The sequence below is a fragment of the Neovison vison genome, chromosome 3, assembly GCF_020171115.1.
Source record: "Neovison vison isolate M4711 chromosome 3, ASM_NN_V1, whole genome shotgun sequence".
Lineage (NCBI taxonomy): Eukaryota > Metazoa > Chordata > Mammalia > Carnivora > Mustelidae > Neogale > Neogale vison.
In genome coordinates, this window is record NC_058093.1 from 222,419,966 (window position 1) to 222,445,189 (window position 25,224).

The 25,224-nt window shown below is 46.1% G+C and overlaps 1 protein-coding gene across 1 annotated transcript in view; it reads right to left on the reverse strand.

Moving 5' to 3' along the window:
• The window catches only part of GRK3 (G protein-coupled receptor kinase 3), a 123,723-nt gene that overhangs the window by 23,242 nt on the left and 75,257 nt on the right, over positions 1-25,224 (reverse strand). The window contains exons 7-13 of the mRNA XM_044244040.1: positions 24,867-24,918; positions 23,039-23,130; positions 19,789-19,888; positions 12,381-12,459; positions 10,567-10,697; positions 8,322-8,416; positions 4,011-4,118 (exon numbers count right to left, since the gene is read on the reverse strand). Coding sequence (XP_044099975.1) covers positions 4,011-4,118; positions 8,322-8,416; positions 10,567-10,697; positions 12,381-12,459; positions 19,789-19,888; positions 23,039-23,130; positions 24,867-24,918 — 657 coding nt within the window. The remainder of the gene's footprint in view (positions 1-4,010; positions 4,119-8,321; positions 8,417-10,566; positions 10,698-12,380; positions 12,460-19,788; positions 19,889-23,038; positions 23,131-24,866; positions 24,919-25,224) is intronic.

Sequence of the window (25,224 nt, forward strand, 5' to 3'; positions counted from 1 at the left end):
GGGGCACCGTGGGACAGAATCCCATGTGCAGCGGTCAGATGTGGCTTCCGACTCATGGAGCAAATGGGTGCAACTGCAGACCTTCCCCAAACAAGCTGGGGAAATCGTGGGAAAACACGCACAAGGGTGCACGCAGGCGCCGCAGATCAGGGTCACGGCGAAACAAGGAACTCAAGGGCAACATGCTTGAAGAGTGATTCGAAACTCTTAGGTCAAAATTTAGTTTTAGAGTACCAAAAAGATGACATCTTACATCAGATATGAGTTTTGAACCTAAGCCAATAGCTGCCCAAATATTTATAAACTTTCCCTCTTTTCCTCGCTACAGGAACAAACTCAGTAACCTGGGGCAGAGCTCAGCTGTCCCCAGACCACCAGCCAGGCTCTCTCCCCACGTCTAACACCTTCGGGGACTGACATCAGAAGTGATGCAGTTAGGCTCAAAGCTACTGCCACCTCAATTCTTTTCCACGACAGACACCTGAAATCCAGATCGAGGGTCAGGACAGCAATCCCACACACTGGCAACATGAACATCTTCAATAACCCGTCCACCCCTGTGAGTCCAGAGATGTGGAACGCAGTCTCAAGACTGGACACCTTGCCCACATCCAGATTCCGTCCTTCATGCCTCTGTGGGGCTCTTCCAGGTGCAAAGCAGTGTGAGGGAGGCGGATGAGGGCTTCAGCAGAGGCAGCGGGACACACTGGCCTGTGGAAGAAGCATTCGACCGTGGAAAAGAGAAGCAAGAACCATCTGCCGGTGACTCCTGTTCGAGTGCACCGCTCCACTGCGGGAAGGAAGGAAGACACACGCCTGGAGCAGACTCTGTCCTCCTCTGTACTGCTGGCCTTCTGGGCAGGGCACTGCTGTGCTGGAGGCAGCAGGGCCCATCCTGTGTGTCGTAAGATGTTTCACAGCAACCCTCACCTTCACCCGCCAGATGTCAGAAGTAGACCTTTCCAAAGCTGTGACAAGCAAAAATGTCTCCAGGTGTTGCCAAGGAGCGCCCCTCAGCTTCCATATCTGAGCACCCATTGGAAAAGCACAGCAACCACCACCCACCGATCCACGTAGCAACATCATTAGGCCACTTGCCTCCTTCCTGGTCCCAGGCCCACAGGTCCTGGCCTTTTGCCTGTGGATCCCCACCCCTGCTCCCATCTCCCGCCTCCAGGGCTACAGGCATGATGCTGTGAGCACCTTCTTCTGACAAACAGCCAGCCATGTCGCTCCTCTGCGTAAAAGCCTCCAGTCTCTGGGGCCTCGAGAACAAAGCCCTTGCTCCCCCCACCCCAATGCATAGGCTCTCCCTGTCTCCTCGACCTCCTCTCCCAGCATGACCTCCCTGCCCAGGTCACCACTGAGGAAAGACAAACTGCCCCATATTGTCTGCTCCCCACAGGAAAACATGTTTACTTTGCACCAGTCTTGGAATTGCCAACCCTTTCCAGGCCCCCTTCAAAGAGCAACACCTGTGTGGAGTCAGCTCTGCTCTCCAAGGTCAGCCCTGAGACTCATTTCTGTACACTTGGGACACTGCAGTCTGCCCTGCTCCTGTGTGTGGACATCTTTACTCTCCTGCGAGATCCTTATGGACCGGACGTGGCTTCCTTCCCCCACTTCCTTCCTCTCCCCAGCACATGAAGCACAGTCTCCTGCATATTCTAGCTACTCAATAAATGCTTACCAGGTCGACTCTAAATCACTTAAATCAAAAAACGTTCTCCCTGCCCTTTGGTTTCTGTGCTCTACCCTTTCCTATGAAAGGTTTCTGAACAAGCAAGGCAGAGAATGGCAGAAGATCACACATCTTAGCGGGAAAGATTCCTCTAGTCCTGTTTCTATTACACACTGGAAGGTTTCTTTGCATGCCAGGCTCAATAGATGGTCGCCAGACAGTGATAGGGACCTCACTGCCTGTGAGGCACAACATAGAACAAAGCTCCTTCAAAGACCTGAGTGGCTACTGTTGTGTTGAACTGACATCTTCCCCTCCTTAAAGCGCCTGCTCTTGGGAATGGTGCAGCATGAATATAACCCTTTGGGAAGACGGGTCCTCAGCCAGCTGGAGCCAACCATTAGGGCTCCCCTAAGCCATGTACCCAGTTCTTCCAACCTTTCCATATGAGCCACGGTTTCTAGATCTTTCACCATTTTCCTCTTAACCCATCTTCAGGAACACCTTCTGGATGTCTTCCTGTCGGCCAACACCCCTCTTGACAGGAGCTGCAGCAAACATAGTGACTCCACTAAGCCCGATCAAGGACCCATGAGGAATGACTCCCTCCTGATTCAGTACTGGGAAGCTGACCTGTGGCCAGATACGGCTGGGTGCACCTTACGAGCCACCGATCACACTGCTGGCATATTGTTAATAACTGCATCTTCAGATCTTTTAAAAAACGGTGTCATGCCCAATCATCCCCGAGTGACACGGTGGGCATTATTATAAACAGACTAGAATCAAACGAAACAAAGACATGAACCAAGCTCTAACTACATGGCTTGGCAGTTTTCCCAGGGACATTTTACTACTGACTTTCCAATCTTGACTGGATGTAGCTGATGTTTTCGCTGCTGCATGGAATTTTCTTTTTTTTACATGAAAAATAAACAATTTTATTAACATTTATTACATAAGTAAAAATAATATTTAAGCTTTATTGAAAGTATTCCGTTTGGTCTGCATGGAATTTTCTTGTCTCAAAATTCTGGAAGTATGGATTCTGCACCTCTGGCCCCATCTCCGGAGGGGCCAAACAGAGACCCAAAGCATGTCTCTGTGCGCTCACCTCTCACAGAGAGCCTCCACCGGGTGGAAGGACGGCTCGCGTGGGAAGTGGTTTTCTCTGGCCTGTCTTGCAGAAACTCTCTCTAATTAGGTCAGCAAGTCTGATGATGGGAATTAGGGCCATCCAGGCTCCACAAATACAGTAACTCAATTAAGGACCAACAGGACCTGACTCTCTGGGCAGTAACACGATTTTGGTTCCCCAGTGAAAACAGTGAGCAGAGAACAACTAGATTACCGGGGTCCTGGGGAAGTGGCCAGAGTGCTGGGAACCTAATTTGAGGGAAAACATGGAATCCAGCCCCTTTGCTGAATGTGCTGATTACGGTAAGAAGATGTGGCAGTGCTCAACGAGCCTTCCCAGTGGAAATGCCAAAAGCTCAGCAAATAGCCAGACTCGTGTTCACAACAGAAATAGGAGAAGGAGGGACTTGACCAGGAAATGTTAACATCAAGTGCTTTTTGTATCCTTGTGGACAAGGATGACCAAAAACACGTTTTCAAAACTTAAGATTTCCATTCCAGTTGGCTGAAAATTCTTAAAATTAATGGGAAAATGTGAACATAATCATTGTGCTCAACACGAGGACATGATTTGGACAGTGCTTTTATTCCCTAATCCTTTCGTTCTGTTTCACCGTCTTGGGTGGTGATTAAATTAATTAAAAACATGAAATTATGCAGTTTCATTTTTATGTTTTACGAAAGGTGAATTAACTTCAGCAGGGTTCAGAATACCTGCACACTTCTAAAATCCATTCACTTTGGGTCTCGGTCCTTTCTTATAACCCTCAAAACACTTACTATTGGCAAGATATTCATGAGTAACTGACTCCTAATGAGAAAGATTCTCCTACTTTCTTCAATGATCTACATTTTAAAATAACTCTTATGCCCCAAATAGTGGGGACCTATCCTAAATCAATATCCAAAATATCCTAAATCAATGGGCCAACTTCAAAGCAGTCTTCCTTTAGGTTTAAATGTGCTGACATTCCTACAAGGTATGGAACAAAAATATGAAACTGTGAGCTTTTGCCTAAAAGTTAATGGGAGCAAAGCTCTCGGTTTGAGAAGGCAGGAAGAGCCCTGGTCATTGTCTAGGTTAGCGTGTGTGATTTCAAATGATATTAGAGTCTAACACTGTCTAACCAGTCTGGGCTCTGATCTGAGGACAAGCCGCGGTGGTAGTAACAGAAGGATGCGTTTCACTCACCCTCGCAGGAGCTTGAAAAGCATGCAGCCCAGGGAGAACCAGTCGGCACTGCTGTCATATGCTGTCCCCTTCTGCAGGACCTCAGGAGCCATGTACCCATGGGTGCCCCTAGGGAGAAGAAAGGGCACACGCAGTTACCAGAGCACGCCCACCTTACAGAATAGTAACAGCTCAGCCAAGAGGCTCAGATGTCATTTGTTGAACAACAGCAACTGTAAACAAAGGGGAGGGGACAATGGGGATTCCACACAACATGATTCATGGAACAAAACAACCTTTCCTGTCTTAATTCCTATTAGTATAGGAATGAATATAAATAAGTTACAGTATGAGATAAATATGAAAACATGCAAACTCTGGTCCCGGAGGGGAAATCTGAACCATGTTAGTCTTCCTGCACTACAGCTATGAAGGGGTCTCCTGCTGTTCCAGAGCTCTTGTGAGGCAAGGGGTGGGAGTGAGGCTGGGGGAGGCAAAGATAAGTAGGCGCCTAGAGGTGGTGCCCTGGACCTAAAGGGATGGGGATACTCCTCCAGTGTGAACGCCACTCCATGCTAAGGTCCTGAGCTGGCACACGCTGAGGGTGGGAGCGACTTACTAACACAGCAAGTGATAGCCCCCAAGGGGATGGGGAAGAAGTGGGGGGCACACGCCAACAGGTACAAAAGATGGAGAAATCCCATGCCCGGTTTTGAGGGCTGCCGACTGATCAAAGGGGCCCACTAAGCAAATGAGAGGTTTTCAGGAAGTTGAGAAGATTGGGGAGGACCACCATTTTTTTTTTTTTTAAAGATTATTTATTTATTTATTTGACAGACAGATCACAAGTAGGCAGAGAGGCAGGCAGAGAGAAAGAGGAGGAAGCAGGCTCCCCGCCGAGCAGAAAGCCCGATGCGGGACTCGATCCCAGGACCATGAGATCATGACCTGAGCCGAAGGCAGAGGCTTTAACCCACTGAGCCACCCAGGCGCCTGGGAGGACCACCATTTTATCATGATTTGCACTATTCTGCAACTCTGAATCCTTCCTGTTACTCTATTCGCCGCCCCTCCTTTAGGATCTGAGCGCGCGCTGTTCCATCTGAAAGAGCAAGAGGCAGCTCATGGGGGGCTTTCAAAGACGCAGCCCAGAAGGATTCCTGTGAAAGCTAAGCCCTCCCACCTGTCCGCCCTCACTGATCTTCCTGGACAGGATGGGTGCTAAGAAACCCCTCTATCGTGCAGGGTTTACACGCAGATTCCACATACATAAGGGGGTTAGAAGGGTGCTGGCACGGAAGAACAACTTGATCCATATCAGCAGTGTGAATCTCTAGTCTTCTTTTATTAGGATCACGTTTAAGTTATGCTCACTTAAAATCTGCTCAGAAAGTGATCCTGGATCACTCATAATCATTCCGGATGCAGGATCAGCACGGGGCCCAGTGCTCTCGGTCTAAAGAGTTCTCACTTTGAAGACGGCTCTGCAGCAGCAAAAACGGGCACTGGTCCATCACGGCAGGCCCAGCACTTGAATGAGCGCCACTGTCCGGACTCCAGAGTCAGACTGCATCAGGCCGGCCAGTCACGCAGAGGAGGTTTCTGGGAGGGGCATCTGAACCACTCTCGGGGAAGGGTTCACTTCAGTGCTGGCCAGAAAGACCTTGGTGGTGACCTGTAAGCCTAGGATTCCCGGGACCAAAACCCACTTCTGGGACGGGAAAAGAGTGCGAGAACCAACATGGGGCGAAACTGACATCAGACGTAACCGGAGCCCGGTACCGGACCTCCCGCCGTGTGTCTTTCTGATTCTGTCTGTACAGCAGTGACTGCTGCTTCCTGACATTTCCCCCTGAAGATCCAAACTACTCTAAATCCCAAAAGAATGCCTGGAGGCTCTGAGACACTGTGGCATGAGACACAGCTTTGTGTTCTTGGAGAAAACAAGCTGGAACTCCAATCTGGCACTGGTAATAAATTCAATCCCAAAAGTCTTTCTTTGCTTTCTGAGTACCTGAAAGTTACCTTCCAGGGTACAGTAATTCGTGAGCCCCTGAACGGGCCCACTCAGTCGAAGCCCAAATCGGGAACCTCAACCACTCAACTACTTAAAGGTGGACCGGCGGGGTGAAGTCCAAGATCACAGCTACAGCTTTGGAAAGACTTGAGAAACCACGTCCACGGTGAAATTCTGGCCAACAGCACTCATCGGGTCTGGAGTTGACCATTTCCGAGCCTCAGGGAGTTCACCCATGTGGGGTAAGGGGTCCATGCTCTGGAGTCAGACAACCGGACTTCAATTCCAGCCCCACTGTGTGCCAGCTCTGGGACCCTGTTCAAGCGCCTCCATTTCTCCGGACTTCAGTTTCCACGCCACAAAGTAGATTACTCCACCAGTAACCTCTACCGTTTCTGTGATGATGTGAGCATATTCGAAGCAGCCAGCCCTGCGTGCCAGGAACAGTGGATGTTCAGCCGGTGGCACGGTGAGCACTGTGGCTGCTGGCCCCGCCACCATCCACATACCAGTCACTGCCTACACGGCCAGCTTTAGGGGTCCCTGAGGCGCTGCCCACACCAGCCAAAGGTGCCTAAAAGTTTATCGCAGTCATCAGTGGACTTGACCTTCACAACACTCAGATGAAATAAATGCCACCATCATCTCCTTTTTAGAGATGGGGAAGAAAGGAGGCACAACTTGAAAGCGGATTCAAACCCAGACCTGCTGCCTTGAAAGCCTTTGTTCTTGGCCAGGAGATGATGCACTTGTAGAACAGTGGCCTTCCTGTCATCATGCAAGCATGGAAACCAATCCTCCCTGATCCTACCTCTTTCCACAGCTGCTGGTGGAATCCGAGAACGGCCCACCTCTCGGAGCTGGCAGGGGAATTACACTAAGTGAGTGCAGTTCTATAAGGAAATAAATAACCCCATCACTGAGAGTTCATCCCTTTGCAAGATTAACTCTTCTGAGCTCTCAGATGCGCCTTCTATGGTGGCTACTCTAAATTGAAGAAATTAGCATACCAAACAGCCACCGCATTAAAAATTCAAACCACCCTCTTAAAAAATGCTTGATGAATTTGCTGAGAGAAGCTCATGCAACCAAGGGTTCTGGCCTAATAATTGTAAAGTGCTGGCAAAATGCCAATGCCATTATCACCGGACCCCAGATTCTGCAGGAAGGGAGAAACCTGTTTACAGAATCCATGTTATTCACCATGCACCTTCACTCAGGGCTTTGAAAGGGGACCCTGACTTCAAGTAGCCCCTTGCAGGTACAGCAGTGCTGAACCACTTTACCTCCACAGCCAAGAAGGAGGGGCCTAGGGTTGATTTTCTACATGGATGCGTGAGGTGAGACCCCCTGGGAGTTTCTTCAAGCCCATTCAAAACGGAGATGAGTGTTAGCTCAAGATGGACAATAAAATGTACTTTTAAAGGATTTCAGTGCTGAGAATGATACATTTACCAAGCTCCCCCCCCCAAAATAAAGAAACACTCATCTGCTTTTCCACAAAATGCACACATGTCTGTACTTTCCACCCAGATAAACTGAGACCAAAGGAACAGAAATGAAAACCAGTGTGCATTCCCTCCTGCTTCTGCAGAGGCCTGGGACAGCGGCTGTCCATCCCCGGAGGAGGGTGTGCAGAGGGGTCAGGTGCTAGCCGAGGGCTGGGGGACAGGGGGCTCCCTTTGCATGGTCTGTTGGAAGACTGATGTACTTAATGCTCAAGTCTAACATGGCCTGCAAACAGATGATTTGTGTTTTTAATTTAAAAAAACAAAACAAAAAAAAGGTTCCTAATTTCCCTTTGGAGGAAAAAAAAAAAAGCCATTTTGAAAACAAAGGAGAAAGTAGATGGAGAGAGATGCTTGAGCCCTGGGCCTCAGATGCCCCTGCACCTTCCCAGGCACATGGGCTTCCCTTTAACCTTAGGACAACTGCAGGGACTTAGCATTGCCTCTGCTTTGTAGAGGAGAAGGTAGAGGGTCAAGCAGGTAAATGGACTGACTAGGTCACACGGCCGGCACAGGCTCGGGTCTGCTGCGGAGGCCCCTCTCTCCCCCCACGGGCACCCCAGCCCCCCGATCACGCCGTGGGTCCATCCACGCTCCCTGAAGACAAAGGAGGCACAGCCCACTGATCTGCGCTCCCATAACCAGAGATACGGCACCTGCCCCCGGCCCAGCATGATCACATACAGACAATCACCTCCGGCAAGAAAAAGCTGCGGGAGGAAGTGAGCGGACCGAGGGCTGGGCCCATCAAGGCATCGCTGCAGAGAAACAACAGTCAACACTGAACAGAGCTGATGCGCTACTCACACACTCGCATGGGGCTTCTTTTTGGAAAAGTCACAGGCGAGACCGAGATCAGATATCCTGACATGTCCGTGTTCGTCCAAGAGAATATTTGCAGGCTGAAGAGAAAGACAAGATGATCTTCAGGAGGTCCCAAACTGTCATCAGCTTTGAGAATTTCTACAACCATAGGCATGTGGTATCTTATCGTTATACCTAAACAGGAACACTGACTGCACTACCACCTCCAAGCTGGTCATGATACTGAAAGTCATACTATCTGTGTTTAAATCCCACAGGAAAGTGGCGATGACAGACACAAAGGAGACTACTCCTGAGATAACGAGACACAAGGCCGGGAGCTTGGCACTTGCAGGGGTGATGGGCACAGTTCATCAGAGTTAAAAAGTACCTCTTTCCCCTGCTGGAACAGTGGCCTGGCCAGAGCCACGGGCCTCTCCACAAAGGGAGCGAGCCCACCAGCTTCTCGCCTTCTGTGAATCACAAAGCCCTGAGGGAATGAGCCCACGAGGCACAGGACAGAAAGGAATCTCATGAGAATGTACAGCACGGACCTAAGAAATCAACACGTTCCCGAGCACCACACCAACACCGAGGAGAGGCATTTCTGCTTCTGAGGACAGACTCAGAACCCAGGACCTCACTGGATGACCCAGGATGACTCTGACCACAACTCTGATGAAATGCATCTACTGGCATTAGATTTAGCCGGCATAATAGGGAAAACAAAGCTTCTCTCCCTCATATATACTGAATTACAGTCATCTTAATATTTTTCCACTGAAGATCAACTATTGTTTTGCTTGAAATAAAAATAAATGGCACGCTATTATAAAGCCGGAGCATGAATAATCATGAGTGAGAATTCAGTTTGAATAGAAATTAAATAATACCACTGCCTACTAAATAGTTTCGAAAACAAAACAAAACAAAACAAAACAAAAAAATACAGCACAAAGATGATTAGAGACCGGTTACAGATCTAAATTAAAATGTATTACAATAGCGCTTCATGGGCCTTCAGCATGTAGTTTATTCCTCTGCAAAACTCACAGGAGGAAGCGAAATTGTCATGCGCCAACCAGTGTCTAATTATTTCTAATTTAACAAAAATACATTTGTTTCTCCTTCATGCTCAGATGAAAACTAAGGGGGAAATTTTATAACCTTGCAGAAAGCTTTAAATTTTACAGAGTGTTTTGTGACAAAGTAAGAGGCTCAAAAATAAAATATAATATTTTAGGCTCTTGGGAAGGCAACCTTACAAAGCAAAGACAGCTAATCAAAACAGAGCAGCTCCTGAGAGAAAGGAGTGTAATCTACACATCTTAGTCAGCTACACTGGATTCAATCGAGAAGGAATCTGAAAGAGAAGGCAAACACCTCTCCCCGAGTGTTGTTACCCTGTCGAGAAACTGTCTCTCCTGTCATTTTCCTCCTCATTATTATGTGCACATTTCTGTATTTGCAGGATTAGTTCTACGATTTGTCAAAGTCCCTTTTATCTCTGCCCCTGTCTTCTCACGATGACTGTCACCACGGAGGTACTGAGTAAACTCCTAGCTCCCTTATGAATGCAGAACCCGTGACTGAGCGCCATGGTCTGGAAGGGGGAAACTTGGAATAGACTCACTGCATTTTTTTCCAAGTCCAGAGAGAGTAAGAATGGAGAAGCCTAGACACAGCCTTCTGGGGCTCCACAGTTCAGGAATCTAAAAATCTGTTAGTGATTTTGAAGACGGTCCTAAAACAATGTGAAACCCTCAGAATGGCCTTTAGGGGAAGTTCTGCCTCCAACAAGCTAGCGCTCTGGCCACTCTGAATCTTGGTTCACCCATGTATAAATCCCGGAAGAAGCACGTTCTCTGCTTTTCATCACCATCCATCACCGGTTCTAACACAGAGCCATGGCCAAACCAGTTGCTTAGTGAACATTAAGTGCATGACAATTAATTGTCACACCAGCAATGCCAAGAAACTCCTTGCTTGCTATTAATTCATTACAATTTTTGAGTTAGTGTATGTGCTGCCCCAGGCAGGGGAGCAGGCGCTGAGCTAATAGCAACGACTAGGAAGGAAAGGAGTCCCTGCCACCGAGTTTAGAGTCTGGACAGACGGACATCACACAGATGTGACCTCACCAGGGCTGAGAGGAGGGAAATGGCAGGTCCCATGAGAGATAAGAGACCGTCTGGAGACCCAGGGCCACAATACCTACTGTGCAGGTCTGGGAAACAGAGTGCTTTACCTTCAGATCTCTGTAAACCACAAACCGACTGTGCATGTGCTCCAGCCCCAGGATGATTTCCGTGGCATAAAACCGCATCTCCTTCTCTGAAAAAACTCCATGTTGTGAAAGGTGGTAGTGCAAATCGCCTCCTGGAACCGGAGATGCAGAGGTTAATACAAACTGGGTCAATTCCCAGGAAACAAAAAATGTTGCCATCCTAAATAGTTAGGACGTGGTTGAAAAAAAAGGCAAATTTTGCTTCTGCTTTGTCTGTATATCTGTCTTGGACTTCTGTAGTTTGACAAAACACTTTAAGAAGTATAGAGGCATCTCAAACATTAGAAGACTTTCATGCAGGGATGGCTGGGACAATATACAACACAGCCATCCCTGTCAGACTGGGAGCCCAGCTCCCAGATGCACCTGCACGGGGTGGGTGGGTAGGGGGCAGCTAGCTTTTCTGCTTTGAGTATTTACATCCTAATAACTGAACCAACCAGGTAATGATCCAGCGGATGGCTTAGCAACGGGCTCCGTGGACAGTAAAGAAGGCAGCACACAGAGCAACAAAATGATCATATTGATAGATATTTGGGAAATAGACACAGTAGAATCTTAACTGTTGAAACTGGGAGGTGGGTATTGGGGTGTCCCCAGTAAAATTCTTTCCATTTTTGCCCGATGTTTGCAATTCTTCATAATTAAATGTTGAAAAAAGGCAATCATCCTATGGGCCCAAGTTACAGAGACAAACAATGCCATCAACAGGGTAATGGAATGTTCTTATAAACTGTAAAGGAACAGCCTCTATGGACCCAGAGGAGTTAATGCGTGGCCAACTTTAGGGCCCCTGCTTTGGCTTACATAGCTCCCCTTTCATGCACAAGTGTTCCCATATAACTACTGGCAGATCAAGATATCAAAGATTTCCGGCGTCCCAGAGGCTGCCTGGTGCCCTTCCCTGTCAATGCCTCAGCAACCGCCCTGGTTAGGCCAAGAGGTCTCCTTTCTGACTTCTCACAATCCATTAGCTTTGCCTGTGTTCAGTGTCATGTACGTGGAATCACACAGGAGACACGCTATGGTATCTGGCTTCTTTGCCCTTATTATGTCTGGAAAATTCCTCCATGTCGTTGAATAGATCTGGTTTTAAATCAAAACCTCAGAACATAACAGAACTTCAGATGAACATCCAAAAACAAAAAAGTAATTCATCTGCTGTACTATACACATTCTATTTCAAACTCTTGTTTCTAAAAACACTTTGAATATACACCGTGTCACTCTCTAATAAGAGAAAACTATTTTTCTAGCTAGAACTTTCTCTGCATTTGCAGGGTCATCATTCATAGCTTAAAAGATCAATGGCTGGCTGGTCTCGGCTCAGGGTACAGAAGATGCGGCCTGAAGTCATGCTGGCCCACAGCCAGTCCTTCAAAGTTGGTTTCCAAATACACTTCTATCTTTGGCCCATGTTGTTATGAGGCATTTCATTCCTAAAAGTTGAGGGTCAGGAAACAAGCTAATTAAAGATCTAGGCCAGCTGCATTCCAGAAAATGAAGCTGGAAATACACTGTGTGTATTTCATGAAAATCTTTTCCAGAAGATGCAACTTCCTGGTGAGAGACTAGGAGGGCCAGAGGGCAATGGCGGTCAACATTTTAAAACGAATTCTGAGGGAAACCTGAGGAGTAGTAAGGTTTCCTTAAACTTCGGGGGAACTCCATGACCTGAAAGACCCAAACCGCCAGGGAGCCCAGGTCAGCGTGCGCTGAGGTGTACGTCCTGGCGAAGTCTTTCCCTGTGTTCGGACTTCCTGAGTGTCACTCACCATTCATCAGATCCAAGATGAAGCAGAGCTTATCTGGAGTATGGAAGGCATAGGTCATACAGACAATGAATGGACAGTCCTAGAGAAAAAAAAGCAAGAGTTTGTAAGAAAAACAAAAGCTGCCCCAGGAAGCGCATGCTATCTGTTATCAAACACCATCCATAGTTTTCCCTATCCGCACTGCTGCCTTGTACGTTGAGCACAGACCCCTCTGTGGTAACCTTAATGGTCCCAGCAAAACAGATCTGATAATGGGACAAAATGCATAGAGACAGAGCACTAAGTGGAAAAGATGAATTCAAAGGTCTCATCTCTCAGATTCACTCATGACCCTTTTATCTGCGTTTTCTTCAAAGGACCCAGATTCTACAGAAAAATATTGCTGTCTTGCTGGTCTTTTTGTTGGTCTACAGTTTTGTTCTGGCTAGTCAAATACCCATGTCAATCTCGGATTCTGACGTTGGAAGAACCATACCACAGTGGGAGGAAATTATCCACTTTATTGTCTTGAAACACTGAGCGAGCATAGAAGGGAATTCAACTGGCTTTTCAAAGACGAAAAATATACCAGGGTCAGGGACTGAATAGCTCAATTGTAAAGACGTCAGTTTTCCCACAAGTAATCTAGAGGTTCTCTGCAATTCTAATTAAAATGAAAATCAACAAGCTGATTCCAAAATGTATGTAAAAGTATACACAGCTAGAAAAGGAGAGGCATTCTAGAAGAAAACCAAAGCTGGAAAAGTTACGTCACCAGGTATCAAGATTTATTATAAAGCAACAGTAAATCAGACAGTGTGGTAGTAACCAAGGACAGACAAACTGACCCACAGAACAAAACAGAGCATCCTGAAATAGAGTCAAGCATAAACGGTCAATCCATTTGTGATAAAATGACACAACAAGGTGGGGGGAAAGGGTGGCCTTTCCAATCACCGGCACTGGAGCAACTGAGCACTTGTACAAGAGGAAGTGAACTGCCACCCCTACCTCCCACCACACATTAAAATCAACTCCAGGTAGATGAAGATCTAAACAGAAAACAATGAAGCTTCTAGAGGAAAACAAAGCAGAGTATCTTCATGACCTTAGGGTAAGTAAAGATTTCTCAGGCCACAAAAAAGCACTAACAGTAAAAATGTTGCTACACTGGACTTCAATGAAATTAAGAACTTCCGTTCTTCAGAGCATACTTTTAAGAGAGTAAAAAGGCCAAGTCACAGGGTAGGAGAAGGTATCTGCAATCCATGAACAAGAAAGGACTGATATTTAGAATATATGAAGAACCCTGGTACACTAATAAAGAAAAAGGCAAACAACCCAACAGAACAATGGCAAAAAAAAAAAATGGCAGCAGTGAATAATAGTAACAATAGTAATTAATTAATTTTTTTAAAAATGGGAACTTGCCATAAGACAGTATCCAATAGCTTCCAAGCCTCTGAACAGATGCTGGACCATAGTGGTCCCAAAGGAAATGTGTTACTGCAATATGTTATCACTAAAACCCACAAGAATGGCTAAAATTAAAAAGACTGACAATACTAAGTGGTTGGAAAGATAGGGCGGGAATGGAATTCCCATGCATGGCTTCTAGGAGCTCACAGTGGTACAGATGCTCTTGCAAACCGGTCCTAGCTGCCAAAGCTGAGCACCGTTGGCAAACCCCATGAGCCAGCATTTCCAGTCCTGGGTTTACTGCTCCCAGCAACCTGGACTGCTGTGCACCAAGGAGAACGGCATGCGAATCCTCCTCGCAGCACTATTTGCAACAGCCCGACCTGGGAAGTGACCCGGCTATCCATCGATGTTAGGATGGATGCATGCATCATGGTCTGTTTGTGCAGGGGAATACTGGACAGCCACGGCTGGCATGGGTTTTTGCAAGGGGCTGTTTTCCCTTTCTACAGGGTTCATGCAGGCTCGGTCCCGTATTCTTTATTTTCTATACAATCTCGAGAACCACCTTTCTCAGAGCGTGTTCCCTTGTGAAACTTCATCAGAACCAGGAATGGTTCTTACATGGGCTATACAGAAACAGAGGCTGCAAGGCAGATGTGGCCCATGGGCCCTGCACAGCTGGCCAGCCTCTGCTGTGTAGCCGTGGGACGCCCTGCTGCTGCGTGCAATGACTCAGAAGGATCTCACACGTGACACTGGGCGACAGAGGCCAGGCATAGAACGTTCAGACAAAGCCCAGAAACGGGCAGAGTTAAATTACAGTGTTAGAAATTCAGACAGTGGTTAGCCTGGGTGACGGGTAGGTGACCGGAAGGGGCATGAGGCTTCTGGAACACGGGTCACTTTCTGTCCCTTTACCAGAGTGCTGGACAGGGAGCGTGTTCCCTTGTGAAACTTCATCAGTGCTAAGCCGGATCTATGACTAGGTTTGTTCAGGCTCTTCATATACAATGTATACTGGGCATTCACCTAATTCAAATAAAAACTGGCCCAAAAAAAGAAAAATCTATATCCACTCTTTTTTTTTTTTTAAGATTTTTATTTATTTGACAGGGAGAGACACAGCAAGAGAGGGAATACAGCAGAGAAAGTGGAGAGGGAGAAGCAGGCTTCCCGCTGAGCAGGGAGCCCAATGTGGGGCTCGATCCCAGGACTCTGGGACCATGACCTGAGCCGAAGGCAGAGGCTTTAACCCACTGAGCCACCCAGGCGCCCCTATACCCACTTTCTTAACAGAAACAAAAAATTATTAAATTCCACAGAAAACATTCAAGTTTCAACAGAATACTCTGCATACTGAATTTGCATTGTCCAAACCTCTGTTTTAAGGGCAGACCAGTAAAACTGAGTTAATATCTTCCTATACCAGAGATTCGTGAACTTGAATTCAATTTCCATGTATCTTCCGGAGGACATCACTCCAGAACAAGTGACGAATGTTTGCCTCAAAGCACTATTGATGTGGTGTTAGTGACTACTGATTTCAAGCCTGATTTTGCTTTAAATAGGCAAAATAAAAGCGCTTTCCTTTTTCTGTTAAAAGCCATGTGGGCTAAAAAAAAAAAAAAAAAAAAAAAAGCCACATGGCCCTCCTTGGCGGGTGGGGGGTTGCCATCCCTCTCGGAATCACAGGTGGTTCTGGAGAACCACCTTTCTCAGAGCCTGCTGAAGATGGCTCACTCTGCTCCTTCCTTAATGGGCTTCCCCACACACTCCAATTCCTGATCTGATGCACTTCAGATGTTGCGTGGAGAGGCTGGTAGACGCAGAGCTTCAGACGGCTAGAGTCCTTCCCAGCTAGGGACAGCAACTGCACGCTCCACCACGGAGACAAGTGGACCCTGCCCAGGGGTATTCCTGAACAGGATGGGAAAGGATCTTCTAACGGGAGCTCTGACGAAGTAGCGAAAGGTTCACTTAAGATCTTATGTTATGAAGATGGAACATGAACAGTCTGTTGTTCAGAATCACAGGCCGAGGAGGAAGGGCCCTTTAAAAAAAAAAAAATCACCTGGTCTAACTTGTTTATTTTTAAGACAAGGAAACTAAGGCCCTAAAAAGGGGAAATGACTTGCTTGAGGTCACAAAGAAATCTGGTAGGCAGCCAAGATCTCAACCCCATGTCTCCTGACCTCATCCAGTTCTCCGGATGCTGGTTACCAAGGCAGGGTTTCTGTAGCAATGGAAGGAGAATGCTCAGCTCAAGTGTCAGATCCAGGTGTCTCCACCCTGACCGGAGCCCCTCACCTCTCAAGTGCTGGGCAGACACCATCCTGGGTCTCGTGTGAAGCCCGAATCACAAAGGACAAAATACGGACCAATTCGACAAACAGGCAGCAATTTAATGACGGTGCACGTAGAGTTCCCAACGTAATCATGGTTAAGATGTTTTGCCTTGATTATCAATTAACGGCAATAAGGACTAGTGGGTCTTCTGGAGGTAGCCCCTCAGCAAGGATTTCCTGCAGGTAGCGAGCAAAGTGGCCTATGTTCTGTAGTGACTCTGTGACACTGTGATCAAATACACCATGAAGTAGTTAAAATTCTCCACCCTGCAGTCAGAGGTAGGCTTCTGTGATCTTCCTGCTGCAAACCCTTTGTTTCCAGCTGCTGTAAGATTTCCTTAAATCCTAAGAGCGGGCCTCAAAAGCTCTTGACGGTTTGGTCTCTCCCCTCTCCAGCTTCAACACGTTCGACTCACGCATCACTTCAGACCCCAGCTTTGCTGACCTTCCCTGAAGTCCTCAAACCCTCCTGAGGTGCTGGGGACCTAGACGCATGCTGGCATGTCCGGTGACTTCCGAGGGGCATCCGCTGTCACCTCCACCCTGGTAAATGCCTCCTGAGCACTGGGTCCTATCAGCCAGCTCTGCCATGGGTCCTAATTATCTATACACTTCTGAGGATCAGGTGACCAATATCACCTTCTCTCATTCTGTGCGGCTCTAAAGAACAAGGACCAAAGTCAGTTTGGGGGACCCCCGCGTCCTGCAGCAGAATGCCTTGCACGGTCTAGGTCCTCCAATATGGTTCAAGGAGTGAATGAGGAAGATTTCCAAGGACAGAATGGGCCCATTTCAGGAAGGGGCTAACTGCTCTTTCCCAGGTATGGACATACTTATCCTGGTTCTGAAAATCGAAGATTTCCTTTTTTACTATTCTAGAATTACTGAATCAAACCGGGAACAGTACTTCCCACTGCCTCTTTGAAAGGTCGGGGGAAGGAACACTCAATTTGAGATTGGAAGGAAAAACAAAAAACTTCCAATAAAAAGAAAACTATAATGAGTGACTTCAGTTCAGTTTCATGCCAGCACCCTGGGAAACCATGCTGATATAGGCTAATCTGAAGTTTAACCTGGTGAGGCCATTTTAAGTGAAAGATCATTTAAAAAAAGAACAAACATAAAACGTGGCCTTTGATTAACAAAAGAAAGGAAGGAAGGAAGGAATTCCAAATAGCTTTATTACAACTCTTTTGGTTAAATTATATATTATTTTTTTAAAGCTTTTATTTTTAAGTAATCTCGACGTGGAGCTTGAACTTAAAACCCAGATTAAGAGCCACGTGCTCTCTGACTCAGCCAGCCAAATACCTGTTGGTTCAATTATGTATTGATAAGTAAAACACAAAACAAAACAAAAAAACCATCAAAATTCCCCCCCAAAAAACAAAAACAAAAGCCACGTGTGATTCTTGAAAAAAATTTAAACAGTTCCTGAAAGTTAGCTCAAAGCAGTAGACCAATATAAGCCCCATTTTTCATTTATTCCCTTAGAGGGTAAGACTGAGGAGGTACTGTATTCCCCTTCACCTGGAAAAAATAGATATAAAAATGCAACATGAAAGTTGCATGTATATTTTTCCAACATCAAAAATTTCTTTTTCCATAGGCTTTCTTGAGGATAAATATCCAAGGTGTTGGAGATAACTCATTAAAAATTAATATTTTAATTACCACTTAAAATCTGGAGTAAGTGCACACCCATGTTTGAAATGTAAGACCATGGCATTCCTGACAGACACGAGGAACCAATGCCATTTGAACCGATTCTAATACAGTGTGCAGGCTGTTTGGTGTCTATTCCAACTAGCTGAAAACGTGGTCATACACACAGGACAACTCTTGTTTGAAATGCTTAATGTCCATATGGTGGGAGGCAGAGGCACACAGACAGAAATTGTGTATAGCTATGGCATTTTCACTTATTACAGTTGAGCTAAATTATGATAATCTTTTACTTTAGTAGCAGATAACCTTCCTAAAACCACTTAAAACTCATGCTAGAATAATACAGAACACAATACAATAAACATAGGTGGAAACAAACAAAAAAACCCACAGGGCCTGTCAGGTGATATTAAGAAAGGAACAACAGGGGTGCCTGGGTGGCTCAGTGGGCTAAGCCTCTGCCTTCGGCTCAGGTCATGTTCTCAGGGTCCTGGGATTGAGCCCTGCATTGGGCTCTCTGCTCAGCGGGGAGCCTGCTTCCTCCTCTCTCTCTGCCTACCTCTCTGTCTACTTGTGATTTCTCTCTCTGTGTCAAGTAAGTAAATAAAATCTTAAAAAAAAAAAAGAAAAGAAAAGAAAAAAGAAAGAAAGAAAGGAACAATAGGGGGCGCCAGGGTGGCTCAGTCAGTTGGGTGTCTGACTTGATTTCAGCTCATGTCATGATCTCCAGGTCCTGGAAAAGACCCCTGTGTCAGCCTCTGCACTCAGCGGGGAGTTTGCTTGAGATTCTCTCTCCCTCTGCCCCTCCCCCTGCTTGTGCACACTTCACTCTCTCTCTCTCAAATAAATAAATAAAAATCTTAAAAAAAAAAAAAAAAAAAAGGAACATTAGCCAGGGAGCCCACAGACTGTGTGAAAGGGATTCTCTGATTCACCATTAAAAATCCGATTCCTTCATCCTCTGGGTGAGGTTGACCCTATTTAGAACCCAGCTGGGGTATTTGGAGGCCATGCCCTCCCCAATATATTTCACTGCACCATAAACCTTCTTGTCTGGGTGTTTAACCTTAATTCACATGCGAGGTACTCGGCAGGAGTCGGGCCACTCCACCATCATTTCCTGCCTTCCCTTCGAGACCCCGAGTCCCTGATCTCCCCTGGATGCCGGATGGCAGGATTGCTTGTGCACCCCGACATGCCCAGGCTGGACACTGAGTTTTTATGGGTGTCTTTATATACCTCTGTTGAAATAAATAAGAGCCAAGGCTTTGCTCATGGGTCATACCATTCACTGCAAAAGAAGCCAGAACGGGACACTATTTTGCAAGAAGACACAGGGTAAAAGTTTTGGGCATACACTGAGCTAAAAATGCCAGTTGACAGACAAATACAATGTCCAGCAGGTGGAAACATGGTCTTGGAAATGGAAATGAGCAAAGTGCACAGCAGGTAAAAAAGCAGCAAGAGAGATAGCGATAAAGCCACTGTCTAGTGACTGGGGACAGGCCCAGATGCAATTCAGGCCTGAGTAACCCGTGCTGTTTCAACTCTCGGTTTGTTTATAGAGGACCACAGCTGCTTTCCTCGCGCTCTTCCTTCTCTAGGTCAGTCCTCCATCTTTCAGTCACTTCTTAACGCGACTCAAGTGAGTCTGTCATTGTTGCCATGCTTATTCTGCCCTCTCTGCAAGCACATTCCACGAAAAAGGAAGCCATAAACCCAGCCGCTGAAGGGAGAAGCCGTGGGTGGGGATGATGATGGTCGCTAACACTTCTCAAACTCCCAAATTAAACAGAGATAATATGAGAATTACACACTATTTATATTAACTTAGTGCTGCTCTTCCCTGCTAGAAATTCTAACCCACCCAAGAATTGGCTAGCTGCATAATGTGCTGGAAAAGAATGCCTGTATCTTAAATAAATTATCCTGATATAGAAAACCAACCCACCCATGCATACAGAAACAAGCAGTGCTCAAAACGGAATACTCACCCCTGTGCTCACAAGAGACAACATAATCCTCTCATTTAAGGCTAATGTTTCTCCTTGTTTCATCTTGATCCTCTTCTTATCCAAGCATTTCATTGCATACCTAGAAACAAATGTTATTGAAAAAACTATACTGCAAATACATCTAAGCTGCTTTAAACGATACATGTTGTACGGGGGAAAGTTTCTCAAGATTTGGGAAGTGTCTGAAAGAAGCAAAACGGTATCCAAATGTCATGCAAAGAACATTTTTTTTTAAATTTTGCATGTATTAAGAAAAAAAGTCAGTGCCCTCCCCCTCCAGCAGGCAAAGCATACTTCCCCATTCCTTAGGTAAGGGCCGCACACAGTGAGCTCCTTTCTAAGAGAAGAGCGCAAAGGAGACGGGACAGGGATGGTCCAGGGGAGGAATGTGACGAACATGACCTCAAGCGAGCGGTCAAGGTCAGCATCAACAGTGATGAGCCATGTTAATGATAGACACACATGATATGATGTGATGAGAACGGGGTCTTGGCGTCTTGCTTCCAAGAGCCCACAGCCCCAGTATAACCCTGAGGAAAGTGAGCCTAACCAGGATGCCATTCTACGGTATGCCTGACCGGGACTCCTCAGAGCCGTCCAGGCCATCAAAGACAAGGAAAGTTTGCGGAACTGTCACAGTCTAAAGGAGCCTCAGGAGACGTGATGACTCAAATGGAACGTGGGATCTGGGGACATGAAGAACCATTGGGTAAAAACGAAGGGAATCCAAATAAAGCAGAGATTTTAGTTAATAATAACGTATTGGTATTAGTTCATTTGTTGTGACCAGTGTAAGACAGGGAGACTGAGTTAGGCCAGGGGAACGCCCTGTGCTTTGTACTTCCTTTCTAAACTGCAAACTATTATAAAAAAGAAAGGTTTCTTTAAAAAAAAAATCCAGCAATAATTATGCGATATTTCTATCATTACATGAATAGACGTTCCAGTCCAATAAGAGCATAAAGTAGAGGGATATAAATAAATTCGGTGAGATAAATTTTGCACATATCGTTGCTGTCCAGTACTGCTATATGTGTAGTGTGGGTGAGGGGATATGTGTGTAATACTTAGCATTTAGGAACCGTAGTTTTTAGCAGTGGTCAAGATTTTGCAAGAGTAAAGAGTGCAAGACTAAAAGACTGACAACCAACAAAATGAAAAGGGAAAGCGTGTGCTCAAAAAGGCACATTCTAGAAAGCTATTTTATTGATTTGTTTTTAATTTCTTTTTTTTAAGTACTCTCCATACCCAACATGAGGCTCAAACTCAAGATCCCGAGATCAAGAGCCACACACTCTTACCGACAGAGTCAGGCAGGCTCCCCTGATTTGATTTAATCTTCATATTTAAGTTATTATATTTCAAATAATAAAAATAATCAGTATTTTTATATGATAGTGGAGAAGAAACAGCTAACAATTTAAACTTTTTGAAAACTTTGAAGAAACTCTATTAAGGAAATAGAGACCCATTAGCTGGCATTCTCTATAATCACAGGTTGACAACAGCAGGATGATTTTTCAGCAGAAAGCTGAAAGGAAATCTTTACAAGGGTTTCAGGGGCTTTAGAACTCTATGCACGTGATTCTAAATCCCCACTGATGGATGACTTTCTAAGGCCCAAGCACATAATACGGATGGTTGTCCAGCTGTGACAGGACCCAGAAAATCCATCTGTTTCTAGCTGATCATAACTTACAATGTGAGGACTTAGAGCAAAACAGAGATGGATGTTCAAATCTGCTAATTTTATCTCCTGTTCCAGGAATTCTGTATAACAAATGCACCGATGGAGACATTAATTGCTTAATTACAGGACTGCATATTGGGAACATATGAAAATGAACAGTCAGTGGAATGGAGTAAGTGACAAGCACATCGCTTAGGATCAGAGCCCGCCGTGGGACTACGGAAGAGGGACGAGAGACCTGGGTACACGGTTCACTGTTTACTAATGTTCACTAATAGTGCTCACTAGTACTGACCACGGAAGCAGCAGCGGTCTGCATGCCTTACAATATATTATCTCATCCACCTCTCACGACAAGGAAGTATTTTCCTGACCCTACAGACCAGGATGCAGAGGCCAGGCGGAGGCACAAACTTCCTGTAAGGTGGCTCTGACCCGGCCGGGGGCCGCCCAGACCCGCACTTGGGAACGACGGCCTGTCCTGTCTCTGCAGCGTACCAGACTTCACGTGCCCGAGAGCCAGACACTAAGTTCACCTCGCACGGGCCCCACAATAGGAAGAAGACGAGCGGGCGCACGTCAGTGAAGGTAAACTTCAGCCACTACGTGATAAAAGTCATGCCCATGACCGGACCTGTCTGAAAAGCAGGAGGGTGATTTGTCAAGGCTGTCAGTGCCCGGTCACAGGGAAGACCCAAGCAGAGGCTGAGTGACAACTCTGGGCAGTGCTGGGGTGGCAGGGGGAGGCGGGCACTGAAGTCGGTGACCCGAATTATTCCTCACACCAAGAGTGGGGTTATCAGGCAAGCTGCACGGACGATTCCACTCAGCCGTAGCTCTAACATTCCCATCACTTGATCACACTTGGAGTTCAGTGTCTATCAAACCACAGTTTCCCATTCTCCTTTGCTTCCAGATATATGTTCACTTAAACAAACTCCTTCTATATTAAAACAAACAAACAAACAAACATACAACACAAAACCTCCTCCCCCTGCACTCCTTAAGAACTCTACGACCATTAGCCTCCTGGAAGAGGCCCACGCCTGGTCCGTGGGCACGTCACTGACTCAGATCAACCCCCTCCTGTAAGATAAGCAACTAAGACCATGACAGAGCCCCATGACCGTGACCCTTGTGGCAGGCAGGGTGTCCTTCTCGCCAGCTCTCAAGCTCCCCACCTAGGGAGCCGACACCTGGAATGCTTCGCCACCCCAAAGTGCATGTGCTAAATCACAGGTCAGTCTAAGCAGTGACCAGACCAGGAGGCTGTGCATAACACCCCTTTTTGGTCACCTCCAGATCCCAGGCTCCTTCACCCATGGCCTGAACCACAGGGGCTCACGACACACAGTTCCTGGTTAACTTCCCTTTAAGCCCGAGGCACTGGAGGTTCTAGCTGATCTCATTTATAATGCTTAACAAAATACAGCCCCTTTCTTTCTGAAGGAAGGCTCTCCAGGAGTGAGACAATGGGTTTCCGAAAATCGATGCAGGCATGTTCTATTGATGCAAGCATAAGACCCACAGAGAGCTTACATTTTTCCAGTGTCTGCTTTCCTGCAACCATACACTTCACCAAATCCTCCTCGTCCAATGATCCTGTGCACGCTGAAATCATTCATGGTCAACTGTGAATTCCAAACACGAAATGGTACAGAGTTGCATTAAAATTATGTTATTGTTTTCGTGTAAGACATAATTATTAAGCAGCAGTTCTGATATAGGGATCTGCCCTCTCCACAACTGACTGCTCTAAGAGATGAGATGCGCAAGGTGGCAAGACTTTCTAGAACCTCCTTCCGCTTTTCCCAAAATCTACAAAAGGGAGGCAAACGGGCAGACAATAGAGTGGGAGTCAAGTTAGATTGTTTTTCTGATCTCCTAAATGTTAGATGATTAGAAGTATACCCTGAAGACAAGGGAGTGTCTAGTCAAAATGAGAGTTTCCTTAGCTACTCTGAAGCTGGGAGTTGGGGAACAGCTCAGCAATTTCAGGAATGGTCATGGTAGGAAAGCAAGTCTACATCAAGGGCATCTATGTTTTCATAAGACTGGGCCATATGATCAAAAAACCCAACAGACAGGGGCCATGTGAATTTTTCATCGATAACATCACGGAATAGTGAGGACTCATGCTGGGCACGTGAGCATGAAACAAGACACTAAGGATAAGGAGAGGACAGAAAGAGGCTTCATTCATAAGCCACTCCTTGTGTCAGCATCTCAGCCATGCCCTGCTTCCTAAGCAGGTTTAACAGTCTCAGATGGCACAAAGGCAGACAGTGAGCCCGATGTTCATGGTGGTTTATGTATCCTGGCAAGTTATGGGTCAGATTCCTGAAGGGCTCCCCCGGTGCTCGCTTCAGCAGCACATACACTAAAACTGAAGGGGTCCCCCAAACAACCCTTCAAACACTACGTTTGCAGTCAAGTAACTGGGCCCGAAGGCTTCACATCTGACACTCGGGGGACAGCAGGATGCGAGCACACCAGGTCCGCTGAAGGAGAACACGCATCAGAAAGATCCATGGCAGACAGAAAGGGTTTTTTGGAAAAATATGTTACTGCCCTCTTGTTTCTAAAATTCTGTCAGGAAATGTGAAGGAAAGGAGAAGTTAAAAAAATAAATAAATAAGTAAAGTGCTTCTCCCAATGGTACCAGCCAGTAAAAAACTTAAAAAGGACCCAAAAAAGCAGGGAAAAAAAAAAAAAAAAAAGAAATCCAATTATTTCTTTTCCTCTTCTCAAACCTATGTGAAGGGAGGACATGAAGAAGAAAGCAAAAGAGGCTGCACCAGGGAAGGAGGGTTCTAAAAATGAAGAGAGGGATATCCCAGGAATTTCTGACGTTGAAAGACGAAAGCAGATGAGACATTCACAGGAAGTGCGTGTTACAAAGGAGCCTGTCTTGGAGGATGGCTTTTCTCATTCTCAGAAATGATCAAAGAGGAGATGAACCCTCGGTCTAATAAAGGATGTCATCATTTTTATTACAAGATTATACCTAACACTACAAACAAGACGGGAGGCTTTACCAGAATGGCGGGAGCCAAGGGCATGTGGGAAGCACATTACGTGGTGGCCTGGTCTCTTGGCTACTGTCTCTGTGGAAGAGTCAATCGCTGGGAGAGTCAAATACCCTCTCTTAAATAAATAAACACATTCTTACAAGGCTCTGAAAAAAGAGAATGAAAACCCGAATTGTTTACGAGGACGAGTTCTCCGTACAGAGTTGTACTGGCGACATCTGTTTAGACAGCGGATTACCCGTGGGAGTGAGCTCCAGGGTATAAAGTATTTTCTCACGAAGTTAAGCCAGAGGAAGTTTTTATTTAAAAAAGGGAAAGAATAAGAGGATACTCACATGGATATTTAATTCTACGTTTTTCCACTGACAGAATCGGGTGAACTTGTCACTAGAAAAGAAGAGAAACAGTCGCTGAAAAGTTGCATATCATATTAATCGATCTAAGGAGCAATACTGAAGGACGGACGAGGATGGCTTTCCTTGTGTTGCTTCTCGACCGGAGGTACGTTTCCTTCAACACTGTCTCACAAAGCCTTCGCCGGTCTTCGTGGCTTTGTTTCATGATTCAGGCACAAGATGTAGTATCTCCCTTAAGCTGTGATGGCTGCTATGGTCACATCTATCTGAATCAGCAGCACCCAAGAGAAGGCTGAACGTGCGCCCCATACATCCTGCCATTTTAATAATGTCTATT